At 32.1% G+C, this 14,969-nt stretch overlaps 2 protein-coding genes across 3 annotated transcripts; one reads left to right on the plus strand and one right to left on the minus strand.

Moving 5' to 3' along the window:
• Window positions 1-1,807: 1,807 nt before the first annotated feature.
• Window positions 1,808-7,486, plus strand: LOC101217526 (glycerol-3-phosphate dehydrogenase [NAD(+)] 2, chloroplastic). 2 transcript variants are annotated; one of them, XM_004146421.3, is made up of 9 exons: window positions 1,809-2,254; window positions 3,238-3,374; window positions 3,624-3,729; window positions 3,966-4,167; window positions 4,260-4,347; window positions 4,677-4,824; window positions 6,666-6,815; window positions 6,898-7,047; window positions 7,132-7,486. In XM_004146421.3, the coding sequence occupies exons 1-9, from the start codon at window positions 1,817-1,819 to the stop codon at window positions 7,144-7,146; spliced, it is 1,434 nt and encodes a 477-aa protein (XP_004146469.1). In that variant the 5' UTR covers window positions 1,809-1,816; the 3' UTR covers window positions 7,147-7,486. The 2 variants fall into 2 exon arrangements, with proteins under 2 accessions (XP_031741554.1, XP_004146469.1); XM_031885694.1 differs by lacking the exon at window positions 3,624-3,729 and having other exon boundaries at window positions 1,808-2,254; window positions 3,971-4,167.
• Window positions 7,487-7,678: 192 nt separating this feature from the next.
• LOC101208654 (transmembrane protein 87A) lies at window positions 7,679-10,565 on the minus strand. Its single transcript, XM_004146385.3, has 5 exons — window positions 10,199-10,565; window positions 9,040-9,973; window positions 8,864-8,959; window positions 8,621-8,760; window positions 7,679-8,265 (listed from the first exon to the last, which is right to left on the minus strand). The coding sequence occupies exons 1-5, from the start codon at window positions 10,459-10,461 to the stop codon at window positions 8,079-8,081; spliced, it is 1,620 nt and encodes a 539-aa protein (XP_004146433.1). The 5' UTR covers window positions 10,462-10,565; the 3' UTR covers window positions 7,679-8,078.
• Window positions 10,566-14,969: the final 4,404 nt, after the last annotated feature.

Raw genomic sequence — 14,969 nt, forward strand, 5'->3', positions numbered from 1 at the left:
TATACATAAAAATAAAGATCTTAATATACCAAACTAAGTATATTTAATAACATCATACACCGTCAATGCCCCCAAAAAATTTAGACTTAAGCAATATGTAGATAAACTAGCAGACCAACAAATAGAACAATGCAATAAACTTTAGAAATATAGTATACTTCAAGTATATATACTGTTGATTTCACTCTAAGTTATCCCAATCCATAACTTCAACTAACCGATACAAGTGTAAATAGAGTCATACATAGGCAGAATGCACGATACAATGTAATTGACCATCCATACATCAACCTTTTAATTCTAAGTAATATGTAGGCAAACTATGAGTCCAGCAAATAGAACTATGCAACATAAGTTATTCCAACCCATAACTTCAAATATATTTTATTGATTTCACCATGAGTTATCCTAATCCATAAATTCAACTAACAGATACCAACCAATATATAGTCATACATAGGCATAATGCACAAATACAATGTCATTGACCACTCAAATATACCTTCGTCTTTTCATGTGTCATAGGTGCTTTCCCTTTGCATCTTTTGGGTTCTTTTCCCTTTTCTACTTTTTTAACTACTTTTTACCTATGATTTGTTATAAATTGTCATTAGATTGATATATTCTATAAAATCTTTCTATTTATCAAAGTGATAGATTTTTATATTCTATAAAACCTCACTCTTGTTCTTCCTTCATCCTTCTCTTTTTTCATGTTTAATTACATGTTAATGTATTTTAAAACAATAATTAAAAATTCGAATAAACGATTTAGATTCAAAAGTATATCTTCTATATATAACTTATCATTACAAACTAAATAAACTATTTACATTCTACATTTATATTTTACCTTTGGAATAGTCTTGAGGAGATCCCTGAATGTGTTTAATTACCCATGCATGTTATAATTGTCAAGGATTGGCTGTTATTAACATCAGTTTCACTAAGTTGCAAGAACTCAAGAGGAATTAAAGAAGAAGCAGCAGCATAACAAACCTTGTCTATGCAAAGGATGAAGCTAAGCTGGACACTTTTTGATGAAGAAGATTTTTTACAAACACCGTTCACGCTCTTTCGCTACAGGTTTTGAAGTTTTTGAAGATTGTTTTATAGATTTCGAAGGTTTTGAAGCTCTTCTGTTGAAGCGACGACTAATGCTATTTCGCTGAAGAAGAAGACTGTAAATTGGGGGATGCTCTTTTGTTGATGCAAAACCTGAAGAAGACGACTCTAAGAAAGGTTTGAAGATGGTTGTTCGGTGATCCTCTTCCGTGTAAGCTCTTTCGCCTAATGTTTTCAAGAAGGTTTTGAAGCAAGCTCTTTGTTTGATGCTATTTGGATTTTAAAGCACGCTTAAAAGACGGGTTTTGATGGAGATGAAATTGAGCTTTTGGGAAAAATTGCGCTTTTGATGAATTTTAATTGATTTTATTGTTTTGGTAGGAAAAATTAGGGGATAGTTGTAATCATTATTTTATCTTTTTTTATGGGGAGATTTAGTTAATTTGGAGTTTTGGAATAATGTATTTGGGATGATAATTTTTCCACTAGAATAAGCACATTTAACACATTTTTGTTTTCTTCATTTATTATAATTTTGCTATTTCAAAAATTTAAATAAAATTTTGCTATTTATGCACAAATAAACTTTCAATTTTGCTATTTTATTTGTAAGCCTAAACAAAATTTGTAATTGAATTTTTTTTAAAAAAAAATCATAATAGTGAAAATGGAAAGTGGAAAGTGGAAAATGGAAAATGGAAAATGGAAAATGGAAAATGGAAAATGGAAAATGGAAAATGGAAAATGGAAAATGGAAAATGGAAAATGGATGGGGGCTTCCACTTTCCCAACTGATTCTCTCGACGTTACCCGCTATCTTCTCGCTGTCTTTCTCTGTGACACACAACTTTCTTACAACAATCCTTCAATGGAGACGCCATTTATGGACCTTCCTTCCAACAACCCTTTTTCCACTTTCAACCACCCTTCATTTTCCCACGCATACCCTTCCAGATTAACCATTCCTAGCCTCTCTTCTCCCAATTACCCCACCACTTCCCCTCTCCGCTTCTGCGCCGATACTACTCCGCCTCCCATTCTTCAAGACACTGATGCTCTTCTAGATTCCGTCCCTGAAAGAACCCAGAATCGCCGCAGGGTTGTTCGACTTGCCTGGGAGAAGTTGGTGCGATGGTCCAGGTCTTTGCGATTCAAGGCCAAGACTGACGTTCTTGAGCGCACGAACAAGGTGGGTTTAAATTTGTTTCTTTTATTTTTCTCCCTACTTTTTTATTTTATGGCTTGCTGAAATTGTGGGTTTACATTATTGTGGCTTGGTTTTGTGTGATTTGATACCGTGCCTCGACCCTGTTTGATGAAATACCGCAGAGAAGTTCGTTGTAGTATATATTTTGATTTTTTGCATTTTTGAATTTTTGTTCGATTTTTTTAGAGAATTATGGGATGATTTAGTTGTATTTCACCTTTATTGTAATTGTGAATGAGGACCCTTTTATGATATTATTTTGCCAAGTCTACAGATTTCCTTCCAGTTTTGGGATGGAGAGTTATGTCCATTTTTAGGTTGGGAGTTGATATCCACATGAATACGAGTCAACACCATAGCGCTTGACTTCCAACTTTTGCGAGCAACACACAATATTTAATTTACTCTTATTATTTAGTTAATACTTTATAGCTCCTTCTGTAAGTTATTTTTCTATACTTTGCTAATATTTGTTATTCCTGTGCCTGGTGTCTGGGGCTGGGGGGTAATTTAAGGTGTGTTAGAAAACGACTTTTGGCCTAGAGACTACACGATTTGACCGTTTAAATCTCGTTCTTTTCTCTAACGTTAATGGTGTATTTGATTATCTTGATTATGACGTAATCTAATGCTCAAGTATTAACTAATCCACTCATGTTTGAATTTATAAAATGGTATGAAGTAGTCTATATGATTTTAATATCACTTTATTGGTAAATGTGGCTGTTTCACCTTGCTTATAGACAAGCTTTCAGATTAGTATATTAGTCAATTTGTCTTGAATCCAATTAATCATCAGAAAAACATGAACATTGAACACTTCATTCGTCATGAATACCAATTTTGAGAGATAAAGGTCAAACTTATTAGCATTAGAAAGTAGACAGATTCTTCTTTGAAACTTTGTTTAAACTGTAATCTACTTCCAAAATTTATTTTTCCGTTCATTCTCTAAATTTTACTAGGTGGCTGTGCTTGGAGGTGGATCTTTTGGCACAGCGATGGCTGCCCATATTGCTGGTAGAAAGCCCCAATTGGAAGTCAATATGCTTCTTCGTGATCTTCTAGTATGCCAGTCAATTAATGATGGTCACTACAATAGGTAAATTGTACCGGTAGAACTTTTCTTGTTTAGATATTTCATCTTTCCCGTCTAGTTTTTTCTTCTTTTCCTTCCATCTCCATTCCTTTTAGCATTTTCTTTCTTATTACATTCATGAAAAAGAAACTCAGCTCCACTCTACTAGTGGTTTTCTGATGTATTTGGGTGTGATTCTGGTTCACATACAACGTTTATGTGGTCTCAGATGAAAGTTTGCCTGTTTGAATGACTGATGACATTTCTTCTCAGTAAGTACTTCCCAAAGCACAAGCTACCAATAAATGTTATAGCTACAACTGATGCCAAAGCTGCTTTGCTGGGGGCTGATTTCTGTTTTCATGCTGTACCTGTGCAGGTCTTTCACTACCCTATTGAAAGTTCTGCATTGTATTATGAATTTTTAAACAAGATTAAGAATAACATGTGATGCAATTCCTGGTACAAATTCTTATGAATTTATTCATTTTATTTTTCGTTTGGATTTTTATTTAGATGTCATAAATCTATAATTGACAAAGCTATCGAGAACTACTAATCTTCATCATTTTTCATTTTTTGCGTGATTAAAGAATTTTTAAAATTTCATTGCAGTTCAGTTCATCATTTCTTGAGAGTATTGCCCATCATGTTGATCCACACCTACCATTCATATCCCTGAGCAAAGGATTGGAACTCAATTCCTTGAGAATGATGTCTCAGATTGTTCCCCAAGCACTCAGTAACCCTCGACAACCTTTTGTTGCCCTTTCGGGACCTTCATTTGCTTCAGAATTAATGAATAAATTACCAACAGGTGATAATGCACTGCTCATTGTGTACAATCTTCCTTAACATAAACTCATATGAACATACTCAGAAATTATTGATTTTTTTTTTTTTTTCCAGCGATGGTAGTGGCGTCAAAGGACAAAAAATTGGCAAATGCGGCTCAGCAACTACTGGCTTCTAGTTATCTAAGAATAAGCACCTCAAGGTATATTTAGTTCTTATTCTTCGGCAGTGTGGGCTTATATTTCGTGTATATTGTAATTTAAAATTCCTCTTTTAGTATAAAACTTTTGGTCCTATTAGTATTATGATATTATCATCTTATCAAGCATCTGACTGTTGGCGTTTGGTCATCTATTCATTCTCTCTAATGCTTACCTTTTTATTTCTCCATTGCCTGAGCAAAAAAGTCACTCACAAAATACTTACTCTTTAAGTAAATACAATAAATCACAAGGACAAGATAATTATAGACTATGAGGAACTGATCTGTAAGCCAATAATTTACTTGGTTTGTAACTTCTGATGACTCAGTGATGTGACAGGGGTGGAGATTGCCGGTGCATTGAAGAATGTCCTTGCTATAGCAGCAGGAATCGTTGAGGGGATGAATCTTGGCAATAACTCTATGGCAGCTCTTGTGGCACAAGGTTGTTCTGAGATCCGTTGGCTGGCTACGAAGGTATTGTTTTTTGCAGTATTAATTGCTTTGATGATGAGGGGCTTTAATTCAGCATTAATTGGATTGAAAGACAGAATATGATTTATTTACTTCATAAGCTATGACCTAAAAAGTATGGACACTCCGTAATAGAGGTGGTAACGGTCTTGGATACTTGGGGGACACGGATTCATTTGGACATGTTAGGGACACGTGTCCGATACGCCAAATTCTGTGTTCTTTTTTATTTTTGGGATAGTTGCAAATTTAGCAATTAGATTCAAAATAATTAAGTATATAGCAATATTTTAAAACATTTGCAAAATATAGCAAATTTTGTCAAATTCTATCAATGATAGGAGTTTATCACCGATAGACCATGTTGCAAATATTGGTCTATCGCTAATAGACCTATACGAGTCTATCAGTGATACAAGTCTATTAGTTTTGCTATACTTGCAATTTTTTTTAAATGTTGTTATATCCTTAATTATTATTACTAAAATAGTCATCGATTACAATTACTCTACTTTAATAAAGACACAAAATATAAAAATATTATATACACATTAACATAACCCTCAAATCTCCTTGTCGTTTACTCTCCCTCACTTCTTTCATCCCCATCATGTGGTCAAACACATGGTGACATTTTATGTTCTTTTTGGGAAGAGCATTTGTTTTTCTTAAGGAAATGAAAATTATTTAGTATTTTATGACTAATTTACATATTTTATAAATAAATTAATTTGTTCGTATCCTATTATATCTTATTATTCTAGAAATTGGTGTCGCCATGTCTGTACCAGTGCTTCTTAGATTATGTCCCTTTATCTATTTAACAACTCGAGGGAGTCAATGGAGCTATTTACCGTCAAAATATTGATTCATCAAAGTTGGTAGAAGCATATTTTGACAATGCATTGTATGTTGTGTTTATATAGTCCGCTAAACTTGTAATTGCTATTGTCAATATGAGCTTACCTCAACTGATACATGTATGTACCTGTGGACAAAAAGTCCCAAGTTCAAAGACGAGGACATGCTTTTTCTTGTTTCAAAGGGAAAAAAGTGGTTGTTATAATTTTTTTGATTGATTTATTTATTTATTTTCAATTTTAACAAATTATATTATTGTTATTTGTTACTATTATTGTTGGAAAAAGGAAGAAAGTCATTTGGTTACTAATTGTTGAGTTCCAATAAATTTTAAAATTAGAAATTCAAAGTTTTATCTGAAAATTAATCTTTAAAACAAAATATTCAAAATTATTATGAAATATTTGTTTTGCACCTTATTAGTGAAAAAGAAAACAACGAGGATTTTATATTTGTTTTTCAAACAAACGTGTAAAAGAAGAAACTAATTCAGTAGTTTGTATTGTTTCTAAATTTTGTTCATAATTTTGGAAATATTTCCTAAAAATGAAAAACAAGAAACAAAGTAGATACCAAATGTTCACATTTACCAAATATTTTGTAAATGAGAAAGGGGAAAGAAAAACTGGAACATTTCCTACATATCTTCTGTTTTCTCAATGTCATTGTAGTATGGTGCTATTGTATGGACCCGTTGATTAGGTGAGCTAGAGAAAGGGCTGTTCTCTCTACTCTTAATGCAATCAGATTGTGTTTCATAAAAGCTAATCAGATTGTGTTTCATAAAAGCTATCTTTTCTTTTATTGCTTATGTTTCAACTTGCGTTTGCTAGTCCAGAAGATGTTGGCCTCATACTTCTTACAGTCAGTCATAGTTGAAGCTTTATCTACATAGAACTCGTTATTTTTTCTTATCTTACCTTCAATTTTCTGAATGCAATCATGTCATTCTAATTACTTTTGCCTTCAAAATTTTCTTAAAGATGGGTGCGAAGCCAACCACAATTACTGGCCTCTCAGGCACAGGGGACATTATGCTTACATGCTTTGTCAACCTCTCCCGAAACAGAACAGTTGGAGTACGACTAGGATCTGGTGAGAATCTGGATGATATATTGAGCTCCATGAATCAGGTACCCGGGTAGTGTTTCACTATGTCAAGCAGTTTTATGGTTTTTATTTATTGCCTCCTTGTTAAGGTCCCCCTATCAATAGGTTGCAGAAGGTGTATCGACTGCTGGGGCTGTAATCGCATTGGCTCAGAAGTATAAGGTTAAAATGCCAGTTTTGACAGCAGTGGCCCGAATTATTGACAATGAGCTAACACCACAAAAGGCAGTTCTTGAATTGATGGGGCTTCCTCAGGTAACCACTAGCTCTCGAACTGATTAGTAGAAAGTTTATGAACTTGATTAGAATGCTTTGAATTCTCATTTAAACTTCATTTAGGTGGAAGAGGTCTGAAACCTGGAGGCTCCAAAGGTCCTAAGCAATTAGAATCACAAAACATTTATGGCATCAAACATGGCCCGCAGATATTTGACTGGAATTTTTATTCGTCGAAGAAAGAAGAAATAGATCGTAGTCAGAATTTGGCCTGTGAAACCTGCCAGTTAATTGAGGACCGTCTTGTCCTTTTTCGAGATCGAACTATCTTTTATTCTTATTAGTAGAATTCAATGAGTTTTGATATCGTAAAGTCACAATCATAAGAAACATCATCCTTCCGTCTAATTCATTTCATTTTTGTTCAAAACTGACTAAAAAGTTGATCCACGACCAACTTTTCATTTTTCTGTCTAAATCATTTCTTTCTCCTTGAATGTGTTTGTCCATTATTATCAGAAGTCAAATTTATGAGTAACGTTATTGACTCTCCTTGCAAGTAACATCCGAAAGTAACTTGTTTCTCCTTAAAACTTGGACAATTCGAACTCATTAGTCATAACTAAGATGGCAATCGATTCTTATCTACAAACTATACTTGGATTGGAGATGACTGGCCAAATATAATATCTTGGAGTCCAAGTGCCTGAACTTGAAAGTCTATCTTAGTATCATTTTGGAGCAGCAAATTACAATATTTGTCTACATTTCACAAACAGTGACTAGAATAGATCATCAACATTCAAACAAGCTTTTTCCTCCTTTCATTTTCATTCTATCAGGGCTACCCAAGTTGAAGCTGCAAACAGTAGAAATATTTTTCAAGGATTCCTTCAAATCTCCAACGGAACTTAGTTGATCAAAGAGGTTAACAATCCTTCATTTTCTTCATCTCTACCCTCCATCTTCAATACGATTGTACAACTTTGAAGCACTGATGAGTGATTAGGCTTCCATTTTAAGCAGCTTAGTGAGAGAAATGAAACAAAATATACAGAGAGGAGAGAGGATCACTCTCTTTTATCTTCCTCAAGATCTCCACCATGACTGAACACAGTATGATCTGAAGCAGATGGTGCCTTCCTTTCCTTCCTTTCTAGCTTGTTAGTTAGATCTGGAGCTACCTTTATTCCGGCTCCAGTTAGTGCCACAACATCCTCATCGACATCATCCCCAGTGTCCTCTGAGTATGCAAATCTACGAAGTCCAAAACACATAGTTAGACTCTAGTTCATGATTTCATTTAATAAAAATTTGGGCCTCTTAGAAAAGAATGTATCATGAAAAATTAAAGAGAGAAGATAAAAAACAGTTATTCGAGTGAAGATAAAGAAGGCTGTGAAACAAAAGTATGATATAATTTGGCATGTTGTGCAAACTACGATGTAATCGGAGAAAAATAAATTTTGATGTCTTTCAAACCGAGATTTGGGCATAAACTATCTGGGGAAGTCAGTTTACCCAAGAAAGATTTAAGTGGAAAACCATGCTGATCTCCAAGTTAAAGAGATTCAAGTAGATTTCGAAAAGGAGGCAGGGGAATGATGATTACCTAGCCAATGGATTATGAGAAGGAGCCCAAAGAACACATACAATCAACAAGAGAACAAAAGAAAGCAAAACCCAGAAGGCTGGAATAATCCAAGCTCTTCGCCATAGCTCGCTCAACGGGTCTGCAGCATTGAAATACAACTACACAAACAAGAATCAGTAATTCTAACAACTGGTCTAATCCTTACAATTTGATCAAGCAGTACAAGGAAACAGAGGATATTTAAATGAAATGCAAATTCACCTCATATCCGATCCAAACTATAGAGACCAACACCGTAACTGCGAGGCAGTTGGTAAACTTTCGATACAGTTCAAGTTTGGCCATGCTTTTTCTAACCTACATAGCATATACATAATAGAGAACTGAACACGAGTATCCTCTTAGCAGGAAAAAAAGCTTAAAGAAAGTATCTTTACCTGAAGCTTCTCAAGGGTTTTCGATAGTGAGGAAAAGATCCAAAGAATAAAGCAAGCGTCCAATACAGCAACTGGCAACACCAGAAAGAACCTTGTTTTTCCAGAGAAGTCGTTAACATTTCCTAAATGCTCTACAAGCTCAAGTGCTTCAGAAGCCAAGAAATACAGAACACCAAGAAGGATAACTCTTGTTGTTATACCGCCAAGGGTTGGTCTCACAACCCCGTATCCCATTGAAACCACTAGAAGAAGCAGCCTAGAAACAGTCTTCTTAATAGCACTGAATGTAACTGCCCAAATGGTTATTCCCATCGGTCGATTTCCAGAGGAATTAAAATTTGAATATTCAAAATACCAAAGGGCCATTTCACACATTCCCAAACCTATGACACCAGTAATATGGTAGTGCAATTGCATTACATCTTTCCAATATCTTACAAACCAGAGAAACCAAACAAGACCCAGAATAAGGTAAGAAAAAGACATATAGCCAAAGAATGTCATCATTGGAGCCATCTTTCCTGGTAAATAACCATCTGGGTTTCTCCAAACTGTTCTTCCACTGATCAACGTACCTCGGAGTTGCGGATCGCAAAACATAAAATACAGATAATACATTCCAGTTTTGTTGAGTTCGATTGTAGTTGGTTCCATTTTAGCTTCTTCACTTATCCCTTCAAAGAAAGTCTGAATTCTTCTTGGTCCATTAGGATAATCTGAATCCTGCTTAATGATAACTTCCCCGACCTTGCAAGAGCCATTGCTTGCAAGCTTCTGAGTACAACATATAAGATCAGAATTCAAAAATGCCCCCCCTATTTTTGTCCTATCTTTGACTTCCACAATAATAGCTTCAATTAACCCAGTCTTTTGCTGCATCTCATTCTTCTGTTCTGCTGATTCTTTAGTTCGTCTAAATGTAATCGATTCGAACCTACATTACCCACAAACAATATGAAAACCAAAAGCTAATCTAAATTGTTTGCTACACATCCATCACATGCAAAAACCCAAATGAACTGTATACTCAAAACGATCGATTGCAAAGAAGAATGAGAGGAAATAAACAAACCCCAATTGGGGAAACTGGATCAAATGAAAGAATAGTAACAACAAAAGCGAAAGAGTCGAGAATAGAGGGGTTATATTAGGTTTTTACCTGATGAAGGAGATTCCGTCCAGCAACTGGTGCGCAGAATCGGTGGAATTGGAGGAAAGTGGGTGGGCATTAGAAGCATAAAGAGCTTCATTACCGCCATGGAAGAAGAAAGAATTGGAACGATGGATGAAGGATTCGTTTTGGTATTGATGAATGGAAGAAAGCACTTGAGGGATTGAAGAACAGCTCAGAATTAAAAGGGCAAAGATGATTTGAACGTAGCCATTGGAGAAAGCAACCAAATTGAAAAACTCTCGTCTCATGGTTCTGTGTTGGAAGAAAGAATGATTCTGGAAAATACACTATTTTCTCTCTGTCTCTTTCTATGAAGAAATTGTAACACAACCCAATTTATTAATTAACTATTTTTGCATATATGAATTAATTATCGCTCACCTTATGGGCTTTCCTTCCAACTCTTACATTTAAACACTAAATTATATTGTCAACAAAAAGCTTAGACATACATTAACATTAAAAAAACTAAACTAAACTATCATGGAGATGCAAAACTAAATAACCTATACTAATATATATACGAATTTGATGAATAAAAAATTTTGGACTAATCACAAATTTATTAAATATATATATAAAAAATTAATAAAGATAAGAAAAAATAAATCAAGAAATAACGTTAAATTTTGATAACGAAAAACAAAAATGGTTATAAAACACGTCTCTATCTTAGAAAATGAGAAATAGAAAATAGAAACTTTATCAAACAGACCCTAAATTATCATTGATACGTGGTGACATTATTTTTCATTTGTTATAAATTAAACTGATATTAACCTACCCGATAAATTGATATTTTATTATTATATCATACAAAATAAATTATAAAGATGAGTGACGTGAGACAAATAATGAAAAATTAAATTTATTTACCATAATTGTCCTATGCTTATTTATTAATTAAAATATATAAATTTTTTCAAAAGAAAAAGTTGACAAACTATCTAAACCACTACCTAGAACAAAACTACGGAAAGTCAAAATTTGTTATACTTAATTTTTTTATAAGGTGTAAATTTTTTTGTCGAGATATGAACTTTTTTTACTTTTAAGATATGTATAAAAGAAAACTATTTACGAACCTTTTGAGCTTTTATATATACATATATTTCCATTGAAACTTCCTACAAAAAAAATTTCATGGAAAGAAAAATTAAGGTTGAATTAGTTTAAAGGTTTATACATGAACCAAAATGCATAAATTGATTGACGATTTTACCCTCCACAATAACATATAATTGAATGACCTAAATGCCCTCTAAGAATATGCTTGAATGGAGACGAGACCCTACCATAACACACCATAAATTAAATCTCAAACTTTATTTCAAAAGGAGAAGGAAATAAAAAAAAAGTCATCAAAAGTTGCAAATACTAACACACAATTTCCCACACAAAAGTTTGACTCTTTATATACTTAATGTTACGTAACATTTTCTTTTGGAATCTCAAATAATTACCTAGAAATTTCAATGTTATATCTGATAAACCCAATTATACCATTGACTAACTATCGCTGTCTAAAACAACGGGGAAAAAACAATATCTTAAACGGCCACAATGTGATCACTCAACCTAACAACTCCATGCAAGTTGCTTAGCTTCGAAGTAAATTTTGGGAAAAATCCTCTCATGTATATATCTAATGGTATAAAAAAAAACACATTGCATATGTCGAATCATTTCAATACAATACGATACGAAGAGAAACGAAATAAAACTTTTAAACTGAAAAGAGATCATATGTAGTAATATTGTTCTAGTTACTTAGCCCTATAGTGTAAAATCTCAATACAAGAAAAAGTGGGTTTTCACTATACAATATTGTCAAACCAAAATAAGAGAAAAAAAAAAAGGTGTTACAAGTTTTAAAAAACGTGTTTTTAGTGAAAAATAGAGATTTTCAAATATTTAGAAATTCATCGTAAGTTTTTAGGTGTAAATTAACTTTAGAGATTCTACATGTATTAGTTGAAAATATATAAATATTTGTTTTCAGTGTAAATGCAACGGTTAGTTTGAGAATAAAGAAAGTTCAAATATATACATCCAAATAGTTATTAATTATTTGAGGTGTTGAGTTGATTATCCTAATAAATGGTTGTTATTAAGCAGTTGGTAAGTTACAATAGTTTATATTAGAATGTCATAAACTGTTTTAGTTTAAGTTATAATAATTCAAAATATTACATGTAACAAAAAGGAATGAGAACATGAGTAGGATTACGTATAAATTTTTCATTGACGTGTTTGTTAGAATTTATATTCTAAAATTTGTAGTTTATAGTTTAAAATCATATTTTAGTGAATGAAGTTGTTGGTGTGGAATTATTAATGAAATGAAATACTATAATCTTTACTTTTACAAAATAGCAAAAAAAAAAAAAAAACACCTAGCCTATGTGATACATGTGATCATATATCTTGATACATCACTGGTACATCCTTGATATACCACTAATATACACTTGATACACATTGTACTCACTTTGATAAATGTCCTCGATACACTTGTAACACATGATACTCTTCTAATAGACACTTTGATACATTTGTATAATACACACTATACCAAATATTTGGATTTATGATAAAATATTTTAATTTTTTGTTAAAGGATTGGGTATATATATATATTCGTTTTAAAAATATTAACCACAAAAACATATTATTATAATATGTTATCAAGATCACAATTACCATATCAAAGTAGTAAAACACATTCAACGCATATATTATAATATTGACCTATCGGTTTTCATTTTTCGTTTAAAAATTAATTTGCAACTAAGTGGTTTACTCTCTAATGGAAGATCAACTAGTTTCCTAGTATGAATTATGCATCATGGACTCAATTTCACTATTCACAACCTCTTTAATAAGTAATTTGCCGTTAACAAAGCTTCTCCCTACAAATTTTGGGGTAAACTTGAATTTATAAGCATTGCATTCATCATTTCCTTAAGTGCAATTTTTTCGTTAAGCAATTTCATTTGATTGGGGTGCATAAGGAGCAGTAGTTTGGTGAATAATGTCATATTCTAAACAAAAGGAAACAAATCTATAAACAAACAAATAAATATATATATAACAAACTAAGAATTTTTTTAAAAAAATTAGAAAAATCCAAATGGAAAAAGAAAAATAGAGAATAAAAAAAATGGATAAAAAAATATTTGTGACCGATGAGGATGCTTGTATACCAATCGGTTCAACAAAAAAATGAAAATATAAATACTAAAAAAAGCGGTTCAAATATTAACAAATTTACAAGATGTTTCTAATTTTTTTAAATAATTTAAATTTTGAAACATAGGCAAAAAATGTAATGTGGGTACACGACTTCCATAAAGTCTACTCCATTTTTCTCTTATTTTTATATATATATTCCGTTGGATCCAAAACTTTCATCTTTTTTCATTATTTGTATACAATATGAATGGATCCATCACATTCTTCTTTTTCTCGTTTATATATTATATATATATATATATTAAATATCTCAATTTTCAATCTTCAATATATATAATTTTTATTTTATTTAAGAGAAAATCTTAAAAGAAAACAGTGAGTAGAAATAAAATATTGAGCTTGTGGATAATTGTCTCTTAGGATAAAACAAATTACATTTTTCCTAGAAGTAGCACCACATCCAAAAGATCAACGAACAAAACTTTGTGGATGTACATAATTTTTTTCAACGATTTTGAAAAGAGAGAGAAATACTTTTTGGAGAAGGTAAAAATTATAGAATACCAAAAAAACAAATTAATATTTTCAAATTTAGAGAAAGAGCACTTGTTTAAATACTTATTCATTGTCATTCGAATAATAGTCATGTTATTGCCCTAAATTAGTTTATACTTCGTGAAGTGAAGCAACCATTATTCATGAAAGACATCATTCATTCCAACAGAATTCATATTAAAATAATCTACAAACTATTATAACTCAACTGTAATAACGAATATAAAACTCACTCATATCCCTAAACACCCCTTAAAAAGATGTTACACATTTTTTAGACATTTTTTTGCCTCTAAAGTTGATAAACATCAACTTATTTACAAAAAGAAAAAGAAAAAAATTGTCATATTGCTTTATTTATCCAAATCCCACCAAGCATAATCATTTTAATGTCAATAAATTTAAAACCTCTAATATTTTGTCATTTTCAACATGTATGTATATAAAGATGTGTATCGGGTGTATCAAGTGAATATCATATGTATTAAGTATCTCAAAAGTGTATATCGGGTATATGGACAACTCAGTCTTATTTTTTGCCATATTTATAAAATGAAAAAATGTGTGACCTATAGTTAATAATAATATGATATAATAATGGAAAACATAAGTATTATAGTTTAGGGTGGAAGATATATGGAAATGCCAAAACAGTATTTTCCCCTTCTTACACGTTGACGGAAGATGAAATGCAAATAGTTTGCCACTTGAGAAAAAGGGAAAGAAAACATAAATTCAAAGTTGTGAAAAGAACAAAAATACATCAATCTATCAAAAAGAAGAAGCCCAAGTTGAGGAGAATAGTAGTTAGTTTTACCAATTCCCTTAGACAAATTTAAATTGAATAAAAACCCCATTACACAAATACAATTGAGATCAAAGTAAAAGGGAAAATTAAGATCAACTACATTTTTTATTTTAAATTTTAAAACAAATTAGACTTCCCCATATAATATAATTCTCTCCTATTCTTACATAGTCTTTGGTCTAAACTATATTCCCATCA

This window comes from Cucumis sativus, chromosome 5 (genome assembly GCF_000004075.3).
Source record: "Cucumis sativus cultivar 9930 chromosome 5, Cucumber_9930_V3, whole genome shotgun sequence".
NCBI classification, from domain to species: domain Eukaryota; kingdom Viridiplantae; phylum Streptophyta; class Magnoliopsida; order Cucurbitales; family Cucurbitaceae; genus Cucumis; species Cucumis sativus.

Bases quoted from the DNA above. Each gene is read 5' to 3' on its own strand.
- LOC101208654 (XM_004146385.3), bottom strand. From the start codon at position 10,461: ATGAGACGAGAGTTTTTCAATTTGGTTGCTTTCTCCAATGGCTACGTT. The intron at 9,974-10,198 runs GTAAAAACCTAA...TGGGTAATGTAG, and splicing joins GACGGAATCTCCTTCATCAG to GTTCGAATCGATTACATTTA. The intron at 8,761-8,863 runs GTGAATTTGCAT...TTGTTTGTGTAG, and splicing joins TAGTTTGGATCGGATATGAG to TTGTATTTCAATGCTGCAGA.
- LOC101217526 (XM_004146421.3), top strand. From the start codon at position 1,817: ATGGAAAATGGAAAATGGATGGGGGCTTCCACTTTCCCAACTGATTCT. The intron at 4,168-4,259 runs GTGATAATGCAC...TTTTTTTTCCAG, and splicing joins AATGAATAAATTACCAACAG to CGATGGTAGTGGCGTCAAAG. The intron at 6,816-6,897 runs GTACCCGGGTAG...CCCTATCAATAG, and splicing joins TATTGAGCTCCATGAATCAG to GTTGCAGAAGGTGTATCGAC.